The sequence below is a fragment of the Anthonomus grandis genome, chromosome 17, assembly GCF_022605725.1.
Source record: "Anthonomus grandis grandis chromosome 17, icAntGran1.3, whole genome shotgun sequence".
Classification (NCBI taxonomy): Eukaryota; Metazoa; Arthropoda; class Insecta; order Coleoptera; family Curculionidae; genus Anthonomus; species Anthonomus grandis.
In genome coordinates, this window is record NC_065562.1 from 9856653 (window position 1) to 9881859 (window position 25207).

The 25207-nt window shown below is 31.6% G+C and overlaps 1 protein-coding gene across 1 annotated transcript in view; it reads right to left on the reverse strand.

Annotated features, from left to right (window-relative positions):
• The window catches only part of LOC126746294 (protein hairy-like), a 20292-nt gene extending 7718 nt beyond the window's left edge, over positions 1–12574 (reverse strand). The window contains exon 1 of the mRNA XM_050454469.1: positions 12178–12574. Coding sequence (XP_050310426.1) covers positions 12178–12420 — 243 coding nt within the window. The 5' untranslated portion in view covers positions 12421–12574. The remainder of the gene's footprint in view (positions 1–12177) is intronic.
• Between the last annotated feature and the right edge of the window lie 12633 nt (positions 12575–25207).

Here is a 25207-nt window from a genome sequence, read left to right on the forward strand (position 1 = left end):
AAAATGGAAATTTCATTTGAAATATTATTATTTCTGATGAGTTCACCTTTACGTTAACAGACAAAATTACAGATATTAAAAATGCTCATTGGACTCAAGAATGCCACACACAGCGTCCTCAAAAAATTAATGTGTGGGCAGGTATTGTGACACATCGAACCCTGAACTCTTTTTTTGGAAGGAACATTAAACGGAGAGCGCAGCTTGAACTTTCTACAATTTGAACTTATCCCTGCTTTAGTTATTTTATTCTCTGATCCACAAAAGGCTGACATACCTAGTAACGAGATATGGTTTCAAGAAGACGGGGTACTTCCTCACTTTGCCATCACCGTTTGATAATTTTTTGATGCAAGTTTTCCTAACAGATGGACTGGACAAAAAGGAATGATTCAGTGGCCATCAAGGTCACCGGATATAACCCCATTAGATTTTTTCTTATGGGGCTCTTTGAAGTCCAAAGCTTATGTGAATAGACCAAATAATGTTAGTGATTTAAAGGGAAGAATTCCACAAGAAATTAGACTAATCTATCTGCTAATGATTGAAAATGTACGATTGGAAGTTATATACAGACTTCAAAAATGCATTGACGTAAATCGACAACAAATGTGAACATCACTTCCAATTTGACCAACCGCCGAGTTTAGGCATATGGTATAATATACAAAAAGTATTTAGAATATATCGTAGAATTGTAAAATGTCATGATATACATGGTGGTCCATCTAAAAAAATTATTGGAACCATAGTTTCTACTTGAAGAAGCCTGCATAGAAGAGAGAGAAAATTATCTTAATTCTATACTTAATCCTAATCTTAGTCTACAAGTCTTTTTTGGCTTCTTTGTTACATCATAATTATTATTTTTTACCAACAGGTTAGAGGTTACTCAATTCATCTCGCCTCCCTTAGCTTCAATTTCATAGAATATCATTAATTCGATTGTCCTTCCTTCTTAAGTTGAGATTTTCTGGTCTAGAAACTCGTAATTATTCTTATTATGATAGGGTCAATCTACGTTCTATGAATTTTATAAATTAAAATCTCTTGCCATATTATGTCATATACTTTTTCCATATCTAAAGCTGCCATGGATGTTGTATGCTTCTGATTGTCCCAATCATTATATGGTTTACCACGCTAGCTAGTTGTAATTCAGCTGATTTGGTTGGTCTAAAGCCAAATTGTTCATTATTTAATTTGTGCTCGATTTCCAGTTCATTTTGCAATCTTTTATTGATTGTTTTTTCTACAATTTTCCCAGCGTGGATGTTGGAACTCTAAGTCGATAGTTGTTAGTGGAGTTTCTAGATTTTCCGGTATAGGAAATCATAATTATTTTTGCTTTTTTCGTTTTTTTTTTGGGAAATATCGTAGTCTGCAACAGGCATTAAAAATATACATCAATTGTATGATTGCTTTTCTTGGTAATTTTTTTAGCTCTTTGGCTCTTATATTGGTCCAGGTGCTTTATATGGGCGACATTTCCCTATTATTTGTCTGACTTCATTTGGGGTTTTTAAAGATCCAGCTTCAAGTTTGAAATTTTTTTAAGTTATTGTTGTGTTGACTTCTTGGATGGTCTGTCTATCCGATTTATTATTCTTCATCATTGATAAATTTACGAGTTGTTGCGTAAATAGATTTGCTTTTTCATTATTGTTGGTTCTTCTTGCCTGTTATTGTTGGTTATTTTAATGGGGAATATTTTTGATATTAAATCTGTTTTTGTCTTATCCTTTTATATGGTTTCAAAGTTTCTTCCTGTTGTTGTCTTTATTTAGTTTATCATTTTATACTATATTGCAGTAGGAATCTGTTCTTGTCCTTATTTCTATCTATGTTTAACACTTTGAGTGGAATGTCACTGGTGGTTTCGTTTATAATTTCTGTGATTTTCTCTATAACCATATCGATTTGTTGGGTTATATATTATATATGGTGTTGGTGATATATCCATTGATTTTAATTTTTCCATTTATTTCTTGTTTGAAGTTAATGCAAAATATGATTAATTTTTAAAGGCTGAAACAAAATTTGGTTTTAAAATCAAATGTTCGGTTTTGTTTTGGAATTTTTATTTATTAAATATTTGAACTAATATAGGATAGATTTTTTTTAATTTATTTTATTTAAGGTATTTGGTGTAATTTTTTTATTTTTTTAGGTATTAAGCATTTCTTAGGCACTAATTTCTTACTCAGTTCGAGCCATTTGACGTAGCTCTTTTATATCATGTAGGCATTTGATTTTTTTTACTTTTTAGTTCAGACTCTTAAAGTAATTTGTGCATCTTTCAGGCCTTTAATGTTATTTATAATATTATTTCAGGATTTTGATATATTTTTATGTGGTCCAAGTATTTGAAGAAAAGATTATTGTAGTCCAGGGTTGTAGAATATTTTTTATGCCTTAAAAGCGATGTTTAATTGCTGGAATTTAACTCAGTTGGGATTTTTTGCAGGCATTTTAAATATTTGTTATTAACTTTTTCCATGCATTGCAAATACCTTTCTTATTTGATTTCAATTTTTTGAGAAACCTTTCTCATTTTAATTAAGTTATTTGTTTCTATTTAAATTAATTTTAAATTATTTATTCTATTTTAAGCATTTGACATTTTTTATATTTTCCGAACGCTTTGTCCTCCAGATAATAAAAAAAAACATTTATCCGCCATTTTCGATTTGATCTTGGCTCTTGACGTTAGTTTGTATATCAATCAGGCTTTCGACTCAATTTAATATATTTTTTAGATATTTGAAGCATTTCTTATTGTACCTCAATAATAATAATTGTTATATCTTCCAGGAGTTTGTCGTAATTTTTTACACTTAGGAGCAAGAAATACATTTTAAAAGTATTAATATCATAATTTTTTATTTTTGCGTCTTTTCAGCTTCCACCAGTGATTTTTCGGTTTTCTGGTTAAAAAAACACTTCAGTTCTTCCCATTCAGGAATTTTCGGACTGTATGGAAGGTTTGGAGTATAATTGCCTTATGCATATGGGTTATGATCGTCGGTGATAATCCGATGTCCTAAATGTTTTTGGAGAGCTTTGTCGATATTATTTCCTCTGCCAAAATTACCAGTGGAATTGTAGACTTTGTTCAACTGCCAGATTTAATTCATGTCTATAGCTAGGTTCTCTTATTTTGTAATTTTTTTCGTTCCAGTGTTTCTGGGATTGTCAATTGTTGAGCCAATGGCACTGCTATGTCGATAATAAGACCAGTTTTTCTGTTTTTGTCGATAATGGCCATGTCACGTCTATTATGGCCAATTGTCCTTTCCGTCGTTATGGGCATTCCAGTATAGTACCATTAAGCGTGTTCCTAAAACTGATTGTGGCCGTATTTATGATATGGTGGACACGTTTCAAGAAGGTAATTTTGGAGATCCGGTTATAGGTGAATCATTTTAGCAGGTTAATTGTGGCAACCTAGATAGGCTTTTCCTAGAAGTTGTCGGCAACCTAAAATAATGTGTTTTATCGACTTACTCACTGTATTACATTTTCTGAATCTATCTTCGACTTTATGTTAATGGCAGAGTTTCTCGTAATTTCCGGTTTATATTATTCTATCTTGGATGGCCGTAAAAATCCTTTGTGTCAGGGTAGATGTGACCCGCTCTAAGTCATGCTATATAACAAGAAGACGGTGTGTCAACATTATCCGGCTCTGGACTCTTTGGGAACTTGGCATGTAGAGCTTGCTCCATCCATGCAGCTCGTTCCTATTGGGCTGAGTTTATGTTAGATTTGGAATCTCTGTATTCCAGATTTAGAGGCATATAGCCTCGGTCTTCCATAGTAATTGTTAAAGTGATTTGTGCACAGGATACTAAAAATATATTTTACTTACCTAACCAAAACTATATTTTTGCTATATATATTTAATTTTATGCTTTTTATACCCACTTGTACAGGACACGTAACGTCTCGTGCATAAAATACCCTTATCAGCAATTTTAAAAGAATTAATTATACTTTTAAGTGCTTAATCCCATTCCCTGAATTGTTAAGCAAAAACCAATTATAAATTTACAATAACAACATTAGTAAAATCCAGTAATAAATGGTTGTTTCAATTCGATTGACGTCATAATGATTAAGCATGTATCATAACAGGATACGTACTACCATACATTAAAAATGTTGATAAGGGTTTTAAACTTGATTTTTGAAATTTTTCCTAGCTAAACTAACACGAGTAGCGCAAAATTACGCTCCTAAACGTAATTTTTACGAGCCTATTGTTTTTAATTGAGGTCGAGCACGTAGCATATTGTTGTTTTCGAATATTATTATGGCCGGCGTTCCGCCGTTTGTTTTCGGAAAGCGAAAATAGTTTGTCGGACGCCTAATGATATATACATATATAAAATATGTAAATAATAGTAGGAAAATTTCTGGTTCGGAAATTACACCGTCTCATGTTTTATGCATGACATGTAGCCCGCAGTGGAACGTGCGCGTTATTGAGTCAATGGCGACATTGCGACAATGACACTTTTATTTTGCGTGTTTTGAATGAAATAAGGTTCGGCACGCATATACGTTTTTAAATGGTTTGGAAAGGAAATTTGAATCGATTTCAGAAAGTTCTGATAATATGGGTAAAATAGTTACGTTACATAACAGGCCAATGCATGTTCGTGCAATTGTCTACAAGCAAGCCTCAGACTATTTAGTTGTTCCTTGAATACACGGTGTTTTCAAAACTGAGTCATTTATTTCAATTGCTTGTAGGACTTTAACGTTAAAAGAAGTTAATATACATACAGGGTGTTTCAGAACTATGGGATCAAACTTCTGGAGGTTGTTCAGTGCAACAGAAGAATCCATTTGAGTATAGGAACCCATGTCCGGAAATGCTTCACTACGCCACTACGGCCCTAAGACGCGTTAAAGTTTATGAAAGACATTAATTACCTAAATAGGATCTACTGCATTTATTTTTACATTTTTTACATATTATCAAAACAACAATTGTTTAAAATCAACGCTTATCAATGTCAATTCTCAATGTAATGTTTAAAAATTTTATAGCTTACAATTTTTTAACATTTATTGCTAATGGAAAACTTTCCCAATCAAAAATTGGCGGATATGCAATTGACATACGGAGCAACAAACTGCAATGCACGAGCAGCATCGTGGTTGTATCATGAACGTTATCCCGAACGACAGAATCCTGGATACAAAAAGTTTATTGCGGTTCATCAGCGGCTCGCTCAGACAGACATGTTAAGACCAAGATGCATGCTACTCGTGTTGCTCGAACCGTAAGAACGGTCGAATTTGAAGAAGAGGTGCTTCAGCGAGTTGCCGATGAACCATTAAATAGCACACGTGACGTCGCTAAGAATATGAATACGAGTAATGCTTCTGTTTGGAGGGTACTACACGAGCAACAACTCGTGTTGTTGTCGATGGCTTTTGGATCACATAATTGCACAACCAAATTTTTTACGATATGTTTTGTGGACCGATGAAGCCTCTTTCATAAGAGACGATATTTTTAATAGTAGGAATAGCCATGCTTGGAACGAAGAAAATCCTTAAATAATTTTTCCAAGAAAACAGAATCGTTGGTCTGTCAACGTATGGGCAGGCATTGTTGATGGGGCCATACCTTCTACCGGAACGGTTAACAGGACCTATTTATCTGCGTTTCTTGGAGGAAGTTCTCCCAGAACTCCTTGAAAATGTTCCACTAAATGTTAGACAGCAAATGTGGTTTCAGTATGATGGAGCGCCGGCTCACTTTGCTATACAAGTACGCGAGTATTTGGCTCAGCGGTTTGGGCACCGTTGGATTGCCAGAGGTGGAGCAGTTTCTTGGCCTCCTAGGTCACCCGATTTAACGTCGCCCGATTTTTTCTTGTAGGGACATGTAAAGTCTTTAGTCTACGAAACTCCAGTAGAATCAGAGCTAGACTTAATTTGACAAATAACAGCAGCATAAAAGTTGCATAATAAAAGAGATAGTAAAGCACTAAAAATTTTGTAAATTCTTACAATTTTTTTACTGCTCTTATAGTTTATCAATGGACCGCAATGGACCCATTTCTTGGCCTCCTTGCTCCCCAGATTTAACGCCTTGTGATTTTTTTCTCAAAGCCTATTTGAAACAAGGAGCAATAAATACTCATGAAGATAGGGAAATAAGAGTCGTGGATTCGCCGAGTAAAATTGTGTTAATCAAAACAAATCGGGACAATTTTGAATATTTTTTGTAAAAACGGTAACAATTTAACTTAATAAATATTTTTCTATAATAAGATTTTTCAATAATGTGAAGTGACTATCTTATTATGCCACTTTTTTATAGGTGATTTTTGGTATATTAGCTTCTTTAGACGAGTTCTACAAGGAGTTTTTTCTACTCTAAAAACACGCTGTAAACATTCTCGTTTTGCTCCCATTTGTTGCCACTTTTTCTTTTTCGTACAAGGCTTTGAAATAGTTTTCTATTGTTTTTTTTTTCAGTATTTAAAATTATATTATTTAGAACTTTCTTAAATTAGGTTTTAGAATTATTTTATGTCTTTCACAGGTATTGAAAATAATTTTTTTAGTTCCTTCAATGTATTTATAATTTTAATCCAGCCTTTAGCTTTAATGTCTTCGAAACATTTGAAAAACAATATATTTACTATATAATAATAATATTACTCTATATCTATGCTATAAGTTTTTATATCTTATACGATTTTCGTTTTAATTAGTTATTTTTTGCGTTTCAGGTATCTGACACAATTTTTTCTAAAAGTCGTTCTAAAAGAAATTTTACCTGTTATACCGGAATTTAGCAAAAAATTAATTTGCATATTGCAAAGAAACTTTAATTTAATTTAAAGTATTTGATGCATTTTTTATCTTATGAATAGAATAAAAAATTACAAAAATATAAAAAAGACATCAAATACCAAAGAACATCGAAAATTATTCTAAAGGCGTGAAATCAGACAAAAAATTATTTAGAAGTCTGTATCAATGCCTGGAAACCAATAAAAAATGCATCAAATACTTTAAATTAAAAAATCGAGATATTTGAAATCGTTTTCTTATATTGTATCGTTTTTTTATGTATGTGCCTTCCATTGCAAAATAATTTCTAAAGTCATTGCATTTTTTATTTTATTTCAGACACTTTTTAAATTATTTTCCATTTTTTTTCGATTAAACATATTGTCTATGCCTCAATTGAACATAATTTCAGACTTTTAGAATAATTTTTTTATTATTGTTACGTCTTCTTGTTCCTCAAGCTAATTTGGAATACTTCCAACGTCACAATATTATTAATATAAAAAATCTTCCAACATCGTCCAATCTTCCAAATCTATCCAACGTTGCCAGGACTTAATTTGAAACTAACATTGATGTCTTGTTGTTACGTGCCTATAATTTTAATTATTGATAAATTTGGTCCAATTTCCATTTATGCGCAACATAATATGGAATATTTCCAACGTCAATATAAAAAATATTCTCCTCTTTTGTAGGATTAAGGTGTAATCCGATATTGATCCAATGTTGTGATGACTTACATTTAATTTTAGGCTTTTGAAATATTTTTTTTTATATTCTTTCGGCACTTTCAGGTCCTATCTTCAAAGCATTTTTCACGTTTTTGCAATATTGCAGTTACATTTTTTTTTTAATAATTTTGCATTTCATTTACAATTTTATCATATTAATTTTTCATAAATTCTAGGCATTTGAGGTAATATTTTACGTTTTGCAGTTACTCTATGTACCTTTTAATGTTTTCCATGTCATTTTAAATAATAAAAAAAAAATGTCTTGAATTTTATAATTTGTTATTTATTCTTGTCACGTTGTAATTCATATATTTATATAGGTTTTTTAAATATTTGACAAAAAAATGTTTTTTTAAGAATTTGACGTGATTTTCACGTATTCCATGCATTTAGAACACTTTTTTATTTTATTTCAATTTTCCATATTGAATATTTTCTAAATATTTAACGTAATTTTTTACGTCTTTTTCTTTAAGAATTTTCTTCTTATAATTTCTTCTTGTCTTTTGTGCATTTTATGTAATTTTTTAAGTGTTTCTTTTTTAGAAATTCAAAAATCCTGACAAAAATAAATCCAGCTTTAGTATGATATAAGTTTCATGAAAGTTTTATCGACTTAAGCCACGAATCTATTCAAAGAATTCTTATGTTTTAAGAATATTTTGTATGTCTTCTGGATATTTTACGTCATTTTTTACGTGTTCCATTTATAGGAAATGATATTTAATGCGTTCTAGTCATTTATCATATTTTTCGGTCTTCTCGATTAGACACCTTATTTTTGAAATCAATTATAATATGATGTTAATTTTATATATTCCGGGCATTTCAAACAATTTTTTATATCTTTCAGCACAGCTGCATAGAGAAACAGGAGACTTTAGGCCAAAATTATAAGATTTTTTTTAAACTTCACTTATCCCAAAATTCATAACAACCAAGGGTAACAAACCGATAAATTTATTTTCCTTTTTTTTATAATTTCAATATCGTTTTATATTACGCACTTTATATACGCATTTTATATACGCACCGCAACAAAATATAGGTTTAAAAGTTGTTGGGCGCCAAAATTGCTAATTTTTTTCCACCCATACATAGTAGAACAACTCTTGAATCATCAATTTTGTTCCGGCAAACTATTTCATTTGTCTGTATCTTGGTAATATTCATAAATTAGTTATTACAAACCGCAGTGGGTTAAAGAAATCATAAGCAATTTAAAGATTGTTGTCTGAGAAAAATCACGTTTAATTTGTTTACGTTTACGGAAACATGTATGTAAAAATGTGCAAATCTATGTTATCGTTATCAGGAAGTGAGAACCATCATAGTGGTTTTGAATAAATACCTTATCTCTCTATTAAGGTACACCAATAAACCAACAGCGAGAAGAAAGAAAAGAAAACAAAAGACTAATATAGTTGGTAACACATTCCTGGTCTTCTCTTTTCTTTTAATAACTCCACATACTTTCTCTTTTTCCATATTCCTAAGTGGAATATTATAAAGAAAGTTTACATTCTATCTTTTTTTCTTTCTTCTTCTTCTGTCTAATCCTGTTCATTTATCCGTAAATATAATCAGGTATCATCATGATGTCACTATTGGGACAATTTGACTTAGAACAACAATATTGGTGATATACGGTTCAAAATCTAATACCCCACTTTCCTCTAATGAGTTGAACTTAATATGTCTTTCAGAATAGAAGAGGATTTCTACTAGATTTCTACACTTGATAGCCTTTTGATTTTCATCTGTTGGGTTCGTCAACAGTTAAAGGAACTTTTAATTTTTCCTTAACAGCTAATGATAAAAGCTACTCTAACTTCAAAAGATTTAGAGGAAAAGCTTAAACTTCACTAAAATCTAATTATACTTGGTCAGGAGAGCGCGTGACAACCCCTTCGGATAAATCACTTTTTCTACAAATTGGTTGATCATATTTGGTAATCGAGGAAAATCTTTAGAAAATTCAAGGCAGAGATAATAAAATCCATTCCTCCAAGTGCACCTTGAAGCACTTCAATATTACCTTGAAGAGATATGAAGAACTTGTGGTCTAATGATGAGGAGGGCTATTAAGGGGAAATAATTCATCTAATAGATCTAAATAGTTCTCAAATAAATAACATGAATAAATCCTGCCTTAGTATGGTATAAGTTCCATGAAAGCCATATCGACTGAACCATTCTTTTTATTTATTTAAAGATGCTTTTTATGTTTTATAATGAATAATTGTAATTTGATATCCGTACAGTCAAAGTACTGCCTCAAGTCAGGAGAACATCGATCGAACGAGATTTATTTCTATCATGGATACAATTAATATTTTCTTTAATTTTTTTTTCAAGAGTTCACTATCAGTTGGATACCATGGAATAGTCATGACCTTGATGATGATGGATTTATTCGATATTTTGTCTAAGAGAAGATCTATCCATTCGTCGATAATTTTGTAGCTGATAGTTAAGGATAATGAGTGATCTACCTCTGGAGCAAATATAACTCTTGTTACCAGATTGAACTTTCCGTACTAAGACTCAATATGTGCAGTATTTAATTCAGCTTCACCTATCTGTGAAATGATACCTTTCTTCGAAAATTCACGTTAAATTGGCTGCCTAGAAAAACTGTTAAACGTTCATTAGTTTATTATACAGTCATACTTTCGATATCAATTAGCCTGATTTAAAAAAATTAATTTTTCATGAGTCAGTGCATCATAAGCCAATCAATAGTGTAGTGATAAAGTGACTAGGCATTTTTTCGAAGGGTGCTGTTTTCGATTTAGTTTATCGTCTGCAATGGTAATAATATCAGGTAAACCAGTTAATCTATTTATGGATCTATTATCTGAACACGACGCCCTTAGGGTATTAGCTTGGTTATTACCTGTAATTATAGGAAGCTATTTCAGCAAATTCAATGATGATATTATAAAAGGGTTACTAGAAAAGGTCTGCGTTAAATCATCGTTCAAGGATCGAAATATATATCTATAGAAAGAGGCCACACCATCTGAAAGTTAATATTAAAAGCTTATACGTCTTCAATTACCATAGGCGCAAAATAAGCTCATAAGTCAAAGGAGGGTTTTTATAACAAAGTATAGTTTTGATAGGTTTTAGAGCTAAAGGGTATTGAAATAATGATATCAAATTAGTCTTTAAAAAATACAGAATAAGGTTTTCTAAGTTTTAAATTAACCATTTTACAAGATATTTAGGGAGAAGATTATTTGAATTATGAAAAGCTGATAAACTGTTATTGCGACTGGTTTTCTTAAGATCAAATTAATTAAGAAAAGTATTTAACTTTCAAATGTAAAGTAGCTTTTGGGGACGCCCTTGTTTCATTATTATTAAGGCTGAAAGAAAAAGTTGCTGAACTTTAAAATTGAAGCTTTTAAATTGAGCACTTCCAATAGGAAGTTATCGCTATTAATATTAATATTATTAAATTATATCGTAAGTAATTAACAATATCCGTCAGCAGCACCTCCTTAACTGTAATATTTCCTTCTAAATTACGTGAACAGGATTCAAGTGACATTATCGAACACGCGCTGCTGTTAATTACCTATATTTCCACGATAATGATAATATAATTGCATTCTAACGTATTGAGTCATAAAATGTACATAGCGAGTGATCGTTCGATCATAAGTAGGAAGCAATTTTTGACATTATTTGGTTAATTGGACTGTCTGCATTAGGTAGCAATTTCAATTTGGATCTTTATTTCTGGAGGGAAAGTGCATGTCCAATGTCTAGGTGGAACTTCCTTTTGAAGAATTTTTAAATATGTTTAAGAGATGCAGGTATTTAAAAAAATGTCGGTACATATGAATACCAAACAATTTAATGAGTTTTTAAATTATTGGTAAATAAATTAACAAAAAAGTTGACATTTTTGGATTTGTGTGCTGTCATGGGTGAAGGGTTAAATAAAAATTTGGAAAAAATCAGAAATTTGTATTTTTTTGCAACTCTTATTAAAACTGTCTTAATACCACATTCATAAGACGTAATGGACTGCGATTTGCGATGTTTTCTTTCTAACTTTCTTTCTAATTTTTAGTAGTTCTTCATCTTATTTCTTTCTTTGGATTTTTTCCGACTACCATAAAAGTAAGAAAGAGAGGAATGTGTATAAAAAAATAAAATTGATGGAGTTCTTCCAAAGAAACGTCATCATATGAAAAGTTCAATGAGAGAGATCCAAATATTTACAAGATTATTTATTGATATCTTTGATAAGAAAAATACTATACATTCTAAATGACTTAGCAGAATTATTTCAGGTACTTGTAAGACACAATAATAAAATTTATATTGTTTTCCCTTTTTACGTTTCATTTTTGAAAAACACTCATCGATTTTTCTTTCTTAAGAGGATTCATTCTCAAGTTTTTAGTACTTTCTTCTCCTTCCTTTCCAATGATGTATTTTAAGTAAGTTCCGTAAAACAAAGAAAAAAGGTGATTATGTTGATAGCTTTGAGTGATAATGAGAGAGATTTAATTATATTAACTCAGCAGTAATCAAACATCAACACCCTTTCTGTAATCCTAATACACACTTCTCCTCTAGAAGCTCTCAATCAACTTACCCTTCTGTTATCACTAGCTCTCCCTCCAGGACTAACAGCAGTACTCCTACTAACAGCACTAGACTGAACACTACCAACACTACTCTCCATAGTATTATTATTATTGTTCACATTCAAAAGTCCTCCTCCGACACCCTCGCTCTTCACCACCAGCGGTGTGACTGTGACCGCATTAGCAGCAACAGCGGGGTTGAGCTGTAAAACACTAGTGGCAACACCAGTGCTCGACCCCGTAGTAACCATTTTTTTTTCTCAAAAAAAAAAAACAAAAAACAAATGATAAACGCGGAACTTGCGTACTTAGTAAGCTAAGCGTGTACTACTTGTGCGCACCCGGTATCAGCCGAAGCACGCAGCCTACTGCGATGAAATGTCGCAAGCGAATGCGGCTAGTCGCGTGGATTCGAACCGGCGACACTCTGCCAAACTGACCTGTTGTTTTTTCGTTTGAGTGCGGTGTTGCCGATGTCAAGAAAAGTGGTTAAGGGTGGGGAAATATTTTAATATTGGATGGTAGCAAAAAAAAATTTTGGGTGCCCAACTATTATTTTCCACTCATTTAAACCGATCAACACATATTTATAGTACAGGTTATAGTACACTAAAGTCGCGTTTGAAAATTCGATAGAAATGTATATATATATATATATGTATATAGTTCTTTGGTTATTCTTGGAAATCGGTCTGTTTAAATGTATAAATAAAAATAATTTATTCTAATTAAGGAACCTCTATATTTCGCTACTAATTTGTAGCTTCTTCAGGAGGAAAGCTAAAATACAAAGAAAAATAATACACACTATTTACAGGTCCAAATGGTCCAAGAATTAAGATAACATCACCATTAAAACGAAAATAATTTTAAAGTCATAAAATACTTACAATGTGGAAATTAAAATTTTACATTAAGAGACATTTACATTTAAATAAAAAATTACTATTAGAAGTTAACGTTACATCTTAACGGTGACATTATAATAAAATAAAACGAAACTACACAGTTACTAGCCTGTACATGGCATTACTTCTTATTACAACATTCCCTAAACAATAAGACTATGTTTTTTTGCTGATAACAATAATAATATTAGATACTAGGTTAGTTATAAAAGGTATACCATAAAACAAAAAAAAGGTATTAATATTATTATTATTATTATTATTATTTTAATAAATTGCAATATATCACACTCAGTTGGTCTATGTCAGATCTAGAATTAATCGATTTCTTCTCATTGTTGATGGAAATGGTTCATTTCCACAAACGTTTCCTGTAGCTAGTCTCAGAATGCAATATAGTTACATTATCATAATCAAACTGGTCGTTCGTATTTAAAAAATGAACCGCCAAGGCCCAAGATTTTTTAGCTATGCGACAATCACTCTTATATTGCGTAATTCTCTGTTTTAGTGTTTGGGAAGTTTGTTCAATATAGCAACCCTCATAACCTGTACAAGAAATGTTGTAAACTAGATAAGACCTTTGTAAAATAGGCGTTCTATCCTTCGTTTTAGAGAAAATGCCCCTAGAAGTGGTTGTGTTGTATTTGGAAATTGTAATATTTGGACTTTAGAGTATTAATTAAGTTATTTGTTTAACCATTGATGTAAGGGAGTTTATTATATTTAATTGTTGTAGGAGCACCATCATCAGTAGGGCCATCGAAAAACGTTGATGAATAAATAAGTTTTTTTAGCAAGTGCGTAGGGTAACCATGATTTAAAAAAAATGTATACAACTTACTGAGATTTTCTGAGAAATGTGTGTCACTCTATTCACCATCATACCTTTATTCGTCATAATACCCTTGGCGGTTCATTTTTAAACACTTTATTTAATGTCCAGGTATACCAGAAACTAGTGACTGCCATACTGGTCCAGGCCTGTAAAATGGAACGAATCAAAGCTTTTTTATTTCGTGGGGTTGTTCTTTCCACTTGAATCTTCATTAATCCCCATATATTTCACTGGGACTTAGATCTGGTGAAGCTGCTGCCCATTGGGAATTGGCCCACTGGAATTGTTGCAATTTGATGTTCTTGCATCCATCTTGAGTATATGCAGAAGTTTGGCATCTTGCACTATCCTGCTGAAAACGCCACCCCTCTGGTTATAAATCATGAGCCGTCTCAAGAAGAAAACCATTTAAAATATCCCAATACTTTACACTATTAACAGTGCCATCAACAGAGAGGCGTAGCACCACGTTGATAGTTTGCTCCTCAAACCATTTTTTTAGTAGAAAATTTAGAAATTTGATAAGTAAAATTTTCTCTTCACAGGATTTTGAGTTGTTTTCCTGAAATTATTTCCTTGAAATCGTTGATAAAACTCTCATTCTTCAAAACTCATTCTTCGTTGCTTTTGTAGAGTTGTTTTTGCGGGGATCTTTTCTGGTTTCTGTAATATGTAGCCTTGTCTTTTTAGTGCCATGTCGACAGTTTCTGGCCACACATTTATTCTCCGTTGATTTCTAAAATTGCTGGTATGTTTTAGAAACTGGATTTTGCCGTCCTAAGTTCAGTAAAACATTTAAATTGCTTCCGCAAAATCTTAGGCGGTCTTCCTGAAATTGGGATATGTCTTATATCTCTACCAATTTTTATCCTTTAAATTATCTGATACACTGCATTTTTTCCGAGTTTAGTCAATTGCACTAGTTTTTATTGTTTTAGACACCATTTCTGTACAAATATTTCACTCTTTTCTTTTTTCTACTTGTAACATTATTTCACAAAACTCAGGCATGTTGACAATCAACAATATCTGATAGATACTGTTGTCATGCAATTTTATCCATAGCCCGCATCAACCCGCTATCGATATGTGTTATCCAGGGATTATACTACTTTTTTTACCATTTTTTATTCTTAACGGTACATGTGTATCAAAAATGCTTAATACTGTTGACGTTAAAAAAATCTACTTTTGAATCAATGTTGTGAATCAGATAAATGGAATTCTAAGATACACTTTCGATGTCGGCCTGAAACTGAGCATAATCAATACGGTCTAGGGGCTTAAACAAATATGAAGCATTGGGTATACATTAACATCTCGAGTGCCAACATCCCGTACAATGTTAGAATTGCAGCAGATCAAATCGATTAACGTAGAAGTTAAATGAGATACTCTTGTTGGCTCTGAAATCATCTGACTGAGACTAAAGGTATCCAAAATATTATTCAACTGAATAACAAGAGAAGCATCATTATCCAGCACATTCATGTTAAAATCACCAAAACACAAAATCTGGTTACAACCGGTGTAAAAATTAATTAAAATATCCTCAAAATAATTTAAAAATCCCTGACAGTTGGTTCCAGGAGGTCTGTAAATATTTCCGATAATAATTGATTCACCCATTATCTCCACCTTTATCCATATACATATGTTCAATTATTTAATTAAATAAACTGAATGTTAGATTTTATATAAATTCCAACCACATCCCCTCGCCTACTACCAACAAAGTATATAGATTTCAATTTCAGTCAATGTTAGACTGTGCTACCAATGCGATCTTGTCTAACTAGATGGTATCCATTAATAGAAGTACTTTCGTAAGTTACATTTGTATTAAGCCAGCTCTCCGTTAGACCAAGTATCTCATAATCATATTTAAAAATATGATCTTTAAATTGATTAAAGTTATTTAAAAGAGATCTAACATTAATATGAGCATAGTGCATTAATTTAATGTTTACCCAATATTCGTACAGACAATAAAAATTTGATAAAAAATAAAGTTTATACAAAAAAAAAACAAAACATTTTCTCATAATATATTATATTTGTCAAAAAAATATATAATATATTTTAAATATTATAAAATATCTTATATAAGACCACATCTAATATTTGTAGTTGTTACATTTTTTTTAGCTTTGTTTGAGTTACTCCCGGACCTTGAGTATGTAAGTACTCAAAGCCTTAGAATTTTTACTTATTAAAGTTGTGATACAAGGTGTCACAGTTTTCTTTTAATAATTCTTTACCGTGAAAATCTTATGGTTTGGCATTTGTTTTAAATTTAATATTATTTTTTTTAATTATAAAGAAAGAAGACGTGACAACAGTGCATCAACCCGTCCTTCCGCAGCATCCGACACGAGCTACCCAGACTTTACCATGGTCGTAACCGAAGGGGGGGCGAGGGGAGGGGGAGATCTCGACACCAAAGAGACCGCACCGCTCGCTGAGACGAAAAGTTCGGCACGTTCCCAGGCTCGATCGGCTCCTTTCGACCTACTTCGGGTCGGCTACCTGTTGAGCGTGTCGATATAGTACGGTTCATGTATTATGTGACTTTTGTTTTGTTTAGCGACTTTCAAGATTTGTCGTTATTGTTTTAGTTAAAATGAGGAGTTCGCGTGCATAACCGGATATATCCACTTTCAGAAAATTTTCACGAAACACGAAAAACACCCTGTGTGTTTATATTTAAAAATAGTAATATTTTAATAAAATAGCCTTAATTAAGCGGGGTTGACCAATTTATTAACATTAAAAATAAAACAAAAATTAACAGTTTGTCATTATTAGCAATAAAAGTTTTTATATAGCCGTTTTTGCACACAAATGATAGATAGTAAGCATAAATATACATTTATTTCTCTTTAAACAAACTGGATCAAGTAGTATTTGACAAAAGTAATAAAAGGAAAATTAAATATGTATTGCATTTTCTTCATGCAGGCAATCGCATAGCTCTTTTTCTTTTTGGGTTTCAAAATTTACCGAAGTATCCATATTGGCTCCGGTATTGTTAATAGATTTTTGTACCACAGAAGATCTTCCCTCTTTCACCAATCTTCCCCAAAATGCTCCTTCATCAAATGATTTAAACTTTTTTTATATTTTTCTGGTATGGAATTACCCAGTGGTAGCGTGCTAAGCTGTATGTTGTCTTCTGATTTTCGTTTCTTAAGAAGTAATTCCCAAGCTGTGTCACCCAATGATGTTAACCGCATCGAAAAAAATTATCCAATATTAGTTTTGGATTGGACCTATTCTTTTATGACAATTAAATTTTCCGATTACACTAATCTACTTAATTGTATTAAGATGGCGAAAATCATCTAATTGAAAAACACATTATTGTCAATACATAATTTATAAATTGCAATAATCAAATACTTTCGATCGATTGAGTTTATTTCGTTTACGGTTAACGATAATATTCTATTAGGGTCATAAAATAGGAACGATAAAAGTCGTTTGATTAAAACTAGAGAAGTAAAACGATTATGATTACCTAAAACTTCGATTGCAGCTATAAAACCACTGCTTTAAATTGTTACCACAAATAATCTGCATATCCCATAATGCATCTAGGTAGTGTTGTCAATATAGAATCCTTGGCGAGACGATATTACGTAATCACATTTAGTTATCTATGTAGAGAATTCCTAAGGGAATAAATTGGCGACTTAGAAATTTAAAAAAGCGACACCACTGTATACAATGGGTATGCAGAAGGGGAAACGGTCCCGCACTAACTCCGTAATATTGATCTTCGACAAAAGCTAGTTAAGATACTTGTGAATGAAATTATATCACTTCGCGGTAATGAGTAAGTATTTTATTAATGGAAGCCCTTTCTAAATTAATACAAGTGATTTAACAGACTTTTCATCATTTATTTTAATCCCTCATAAACGTTTATTTTTCTTTTTAAAAATTAAAAGCAGTACTCTTCTTCAAATAACAGAGCAAATTGAGAATTTTTTCCCAATGAGAATGCCAAAACGTATTACATTCCCTATGTGTCTAATGGAAAAAAGGTATAGCTGCAAGAGGCAAACTATGGAACAGGTACTGCAATATTAGAAATGCACTTATGGCCGCGAATTCATCTGTCCACAAACAACGAAATTGTGGTAAAATCAATAAGTAAGATTTACTAAATTTTTGTATTCTATTTATTGCTATTGAACCTTTTTATAAAGTTCGATATGTATGACAAGAAACTTATAAATTAAGGAAAACAGATTCCTACTTAAGCTTAGCAGATATGTTCACAGGGTACCCGTGTTTAGGCCAGAGCAATGGAATTGACCTCGTAAGTAATGCTTTCATTTAATCTTTGTTTGTATTTTTAGAAAATCTTTGTACCTATATGAAAAAGAGTAGAATATAAAATGAAATTAAATAGAATACCATGTTTTTGTAAGCCTTTAATGTTTTTTTAGATAGAAATTGATTTTAATCTTAGATTCCCTGAATATAAAGACATAATATACAAAACGTGGCCTGTTGTGTCAAAAGGGGTTCTGAAGGAAATCAAAGATCGAAAAAACGAGCTGCTTGTTAATCGAACAGTTTGATTACCAAAGTAAGTGTTTTTATACCATTGTTGCATTAAATGCGTTATGCATTAATAAATACTCAAATAGTTAAATAGATACCTGATAATAATTTTAAGTTTTCTTACAGATCCAGCTCTGCGAACTATTATGGTTTTGCCATGAAAGTAAATATAAGTTGACTTTATTTTCAAAATTGTAACAAGCTAGATTAACAAATTATCATATATTCTAATATAATATTTATTGTGATATCTATAAGTTGTAAAAGTATTTTTGGTAAATTTATGAATGACCTAAAAAATAATTTATTACACGAATATTGTTTTAATAGGTTGCAAAAATGTTCTTAAATTTTACTCTCATAATTTAACGAACTCTCTTTTTTTTAGACTTCTAAATTTATAACTACATTGTAATTACAAATATATTATATGAATAATACTGATAGTAACTTTACTTGTGCATATTTGTCTTTTATTTTAGGCCTTTGACGAGCGATATATTATCTCTTTATTCCTATAGGATGATTTATAGCCTGCAATTCCATTTAGAAACGATTTCATGGAATAAAATGAAATTATTAGGTAATTCTCATTTACTTCAATTTTTGCTGAGATATTAAAGGTTATAAATTCTAATAATAAACGTTTTTTTTCTAATAATAATAAACGATTTAATTATCGCAATCAAAGAGTTTTGTTGTATAAATAATCTAAGTTTTTTATTGTAATAAACGAGCAGTTCGATTACCATAATCAAAGTTCTTGTTAATGGTTATTAATCAATTTTATACCTACAATATATCTATTTGATTATAATAAATCATTTACCTATTTTGTAAATAAAAAAACATCTGTTAGCTCCAATTAGACCACTTTCATTGCGACAATCAGATTATTTCATCGGCGCCTATTTACCCTAAATTTTTGATTGGGTTAATCGATCATTCTTTAACCGTTAACGAAATTTTTTCTTGGTGCGATAAAATTAAGACATCTTAATTTTAACAGTGGTTTTGTTATGTTCATTCTCAATTTTTTTTAGGTGAATTCCTGTGCATTCTGAAATTCCCTTTATTTTTTTACATACCCTTTCCAGTTCTTTCAAGGCCCAGTGTTTGTACCTATTTCCGAATATATTTCAACATATTTTTCTTTTGTTGTAATGACTGGATGTCTTTTTAAGATTTTCTCCACTCTACCAAATGATCGGTCCGTAGGAAGAAAGCTATGCCCTCGGACTAGAAACGTTATTACCACTTCTTTTAAATTATCTGGAGATTTGTTTTTAAGCCAGTATATTAGCATATGAATAATATGGGAATTCTTATTCTGCCCCCCACATCCATCGCAGAACAGTCTGAGAAGGTGTATTCTTTCATAGGTGTAGCCCCTCTCCCCGCCAAATCTTCGGTCCAGACATAGAATATCGGATTACGAGAAGTTATAGGAACGCAGCAAAAGGCATATAAACTAATTTGATGCGAATAAAATGCATTCTGGATTGGCGTACGGGGTAACGGTTACACTTGCTGAGGGTCAAAACAAAAGGTAAAGCTGTTATCCGGGTTTTCCTTGGCAAGTTCATAAAAAGTGTTTGCTCTTTTTTTGTAATCGCGATATTCCATAATAAAGTTTTGTCTTGCCTCAATGTCTTTCGTGTGTTTCACTTGCTCTTAACCTGGTGCACTTGGAACATACATCTGATGCAGGAGATAAGAATCCAACATTAAAATCATTAAAAAATATGTTTCTAAAAATATCGTAGCTTACATGGTCTTCTGAGTCACATTGCCTGTTATACATTTTGTGCAACTTTGCCACAGAAAAACTTGCAGAAAGGTATATACATTTGATTTCTTTTTGTTGTAGTGAATTTCTTTACCTCGTAAGTTACCAATAAATTTTCGTAGTTTTTCTTTCTTTAAAGTAGTTTTCTTAGATACTCTATCATCTCCCCTTTTTCTTCCTTGAAACACCTTCTTCATTTAAAACTTTTGTGACGGTGATTAGTTTATGTTTAGTTACGCCCAAAAACAGTAGAGAAAAATATTTTAAAAAGCCCTAATCATTTTTTTATTAGACTTTAACATGTAAAAAACGGTTGCGCTCCTTTCTTTTATTTCTCTATTTTGTCTGCGTCGTTTAGGTGGCATAACAGATATATAATTACAGAAAAACATATCCTGGCGGGCTTTTTCTTCATTGTTATAGAATATTTTTCGGTGTTCGAATATATCCTTCATACTCATTTTACTGCATTCGTATGTCTTACCATCATGACGTGTAAAACCTTCTAATTTGGGATCGTGATCTAAATACCTAAATTACATAAAAAATTTAGTTAATTCGTATACTTTTAAGAAGCATCTATTCTTTCTTCTGCTTTTTACGCACTTCTCTTTTGCTTTCGCGACATTTTCTTTTTCTACTTCCATCACTTCCTTCCCTTGCATTTATTTTCTCATTCATGATACACAAAATTCAACTTAAAACACTAAAAGAACACTTTTATTTGACTGGTCTTACAGGAGTTAAAAGCGCGTGGAATTACAACTTAACGTCCAAACAACAACTACTAGAATAGATAATGAAAAGTGCAATATAATATGCGCAACTTGTTTATTTGAATTTATCCGCTTTTGTTATCGAAATTTGGATATATGCGGTTTTGCTTCAAATGTCAAAATTTACTTAACGTTTTAAATGGGATTTATTCGGCTAAATTTATCTTTAGAATTGAAACATCTTTTTTTGTAATTATTTGTTAGGGTATATATGGCATTCCAGAGGGATTTGTTATGGGACTGACTATTTTCGATTTTTTTATTTATATAATCTTGTTTTGCTTTTTTTATAAGATTATTAAGATAATTTTTGTATCGATTGTATTCAGCCCTATACCTATCAGGATTTGATTTAAATTTCTTATACAATGACTCTGTTTGTTTATTTAATTTGTTGTTATTTACTTGTTTATTTAAAGTAAACATTTAAATTATTCAAGATTCTAAAGATATAAAAGGAGAAAGTTATACTACAGTAGCTTTCGTCCATTACACTCGAAACCTCAAACTAACTTTTGACGTCACGTCAATCAGTTCCTGACGACGCGTAGAAATATGAATTTTAAACGTGATTTCGATTTTTTGTATGAACAACTTAAAACACTGGTGCAAAGTTCAGGATTATTTGCTAGTTATCATATTATGTAACCGAAAGCTATCCCATGCAAGAGAATAAACCTAAAGCCTTAGGCCTACCGCACACTGGCAACTTTAGATAGGCAACTTATTAATCATAAAAATAGAACACAATAATATTTATGATCTGCCGCACACAGGTGATTATTTAGTTGCGGCAACTAAAAAATTCCAACCTGTTGGATTCTTTGAGAGACGAAACAGTTGCTGATAAAATAGAACAAGCTTGTTTTAAACGGGATCGCGCTCACTGGTGATTTGCTTTGAAAAAAGTTGCTTTGTAGTTAATATTTGTCGATAAGCCGGCAAATTACAACAAAAATGGCTGCTATAGATGTTGAATTGTTTATTACTGAAGTCGAAAAACGACCAGCATTGTACAATACGAAACAAAAAGAATATTCAGATAAAAATCTAAAGAAAAAATTATGGACTGAATTATGTGAAAAATTCATTGAGAATTGGAATGAACTTGGGGATAAGGAAAAGAATGAAAAAGGTAAATTTTACCAAATTATTTTATGTTTATCAAGTCACAGATTCAACATACCTACAGAATTATTCAAACATATACAGGGTGTTTTTAAATTTGGGGTTTACATCTTAACACTATATAGAATGTAAGAATATATGAATATATGAAAATAAAAACTTTTATAGGAATAAAATTTTGTCCAAAAAGGTCTTGATTCTGAGATACAGGGTGTAAAAATTTTTCATTTTGCTAGGAGACTAAGCAATTTAGGTCATCTGTTTATAGGAACTTTTGTTCTTATTTTGACCTACAAAATGTCGTTTTTAAAGCACAAATTATAAAAGTTTTTTTTTTAACAATCGATTTCTCGGTTATGAATGAAAAAACATGTTAAATAAAAATGGCCTAAAAAATTACAAATTTTTGTTCTGCCAAATAATAAAAATATTCATTGCATTTAAATAAAAAATAAAGTTTTTTATAATCACATTTTTTATCATCGAAATTGCTTTCCTCCAAAATACACTGTGTTTAAGTTAGCAAAATGTAAAACGTGAAGACCCTGTATCTCAGAAACAAGACAATTTAAGACAAAATTTTATTCTTATAAAAGTTCTTATTTTCTTGCGTTCTATATACTTAGTGTTAAAAGAAAAACCTCAACTTAAAAAACACCCTGTATATTCACAAAAGACCAGAACATAAATTTTTAAATCATATTGCCAAGGAACAGACCCTTGAGGAGAAATAAAGTAATTTGCAATATATTCTCTAACTGTATACCCTTCATTGTTGCTCCTTTGTCCAAGAGCAGGAATATCTTCCAATGGACATTCATAAAAGGTGTCTTCAAAATTTAGTCCATCAAGTTTTCTCACATAATTGTGTAAAATACAGCATGCTTTTGTAATGGAGTCGCTAAATTCAACTTGGGTATCTAGAGGCCTGTGGAGTATACGCCACTTGTTGGCTAAAATTCCAAATGTACATTCTATCATTCTACGTGCCCTCGAAAGTCTATAATTAAAGATTCGTTGTTTTACGGTTAAATTTCTGCTTGGATATGGCCTCAAAACGAATTTTGAGAGAGCAAAAGCTTCATCTCCCACGAGCACAAACGGCATAGCTTTTCCATTTTCATCATTAGGAAGATTTTTTTCATTCGGAATATTTAATTCCTTCTTGTCAAGCAAATGCAAAAATGATTGTTTAAATATGTTGGAATCACTTGTCGATCCATAAGATCCTACTTCAACATATATAAAATTATAATTGGAATCTGCAATGCCTAGAAGAACAGTAGAAAAGAAAGATTTATAGTTAAAAAATTCGGACCCAGATTTATCAGGTCTTTTTATTCTAATATGTTTCCCGTCTACTGCTCCGATGCAATTGGGAAATTGTGTTTTCTCATTAAACTCATTGGAAACTCTTATCCAGTCATCATGATCCGGTTTTGGCATATAGAGTGGCACCAAACATTCCCAAAGTTTCTCACATGTGTCTTTTACAATTTTTCGTATCGTTGTAATTCCAAGTAAATATTCATAATATAGTGATGCAAAGCTATTTCCCGTTGCTAAATACCTAAAAAATTGTCTAATATACATCATGTTTTATACATCATATCATATACATAATGTTTTTTTAGGTAACGAGTTACAAAAAAGATGGAAAAATCTTAGGACATGTCTTAAAAGAGAGTACGATGCTCAAAAGAATATTGCCTCTGGTTCTGGGGCTAAAAAGAGAAGGAAATATCTTTACTTTGAGCAGCTTATATTTTTGCGGGATTTTATAGAAAGCAGAATTAGTTACAACAGTCTCGAACAAGGTACTGATAATGTGGAAGATAACACAGAAACCAGAGAGGAAGAATCAGAAGCTAGTGAAGCTACGCAACTTCGTACTGGTGCCAAGACTGACCATTCTAGAAAGAAAATTTACCAAAAGAAAACTCATCAGAAAACATATGAGGAATCTCTGCTTCAGATTTTGAGGGAAAAAAAGGATACAGAGAATGAAATTGACGAAGATAAATATTTTCTTTTGTCTCTACTCCCTTCATTAAAAAAATTTAATGAAGACCAACAATTTATTGCACGAACGGAAATCCTGAATGTGATAAGACGCGTTCGTATGTCGGGAAGCGGCCAAAATCAAATTCTTCATGAAGCAAATGCTTTGCACCACCAAAATACTGCCAAAAGTCTTGCTGTAAATATTCCTTCAACTAGTGCAGAAGGATCACATTATGGAGATGATAGAAATAGTTCTTTGCACTCGCCAACATATTCCTACCACCAAGAAGGTTATAACAATGTTATACAAAGCAGCAATCGCAATCCAAGCTATACTGCAGCACAATATATTTCAGACTTTTCCGCAGGACAGGTACAGGTTTATGCAAATACGTCCCAACAGCAAATTGATGATGAGTCAGAAATGTCGTCTCTGCTTGAATTACATTAAATGCTTATAATACTAATATATTTCTTCGTAATAAATATTTTTCGATAAAATGAGTTTTTTTCTTACCTTAGAGTTACGGCCAATCTTTCCTGTGGCGGCACAGCCATTCGTAATTGTGTATTCTGGTATGAAATATGAGGACCTATCAACACCAGAAGCTCATCAAAGCTTCGTATACTCATACGGAAATAATTAAAAAATTTATTTGGATGTTCCCTCAAAGTGCTGAACAATTTATAAAATTGCCCATCTAGAAGTCTTTTACTTATCAGAGGATGCTTTCCTTTTTGACGACGTTTTTTTAAAATCAAAGCACAAACGCACGCTGTTTCTAGGAAATCCATTTCGACTGAGGTTGCGGAGCAACTATTCAGTCATCATTGGGCGTTGTAAATAGATTTGCAATAATTTTTAGTGACTAAACTATTTAATCGCCGAGATTAAAAAGTTGCCAGTGTGCGGTAGGCCTTTAATAAACTAAAATAAAATATAAAAACTTAATTTGTTAATCGTACTATAGATTTAAATAGACTCTCGGCGATCTCGGCGGGCAGCACGGCATGGACCTT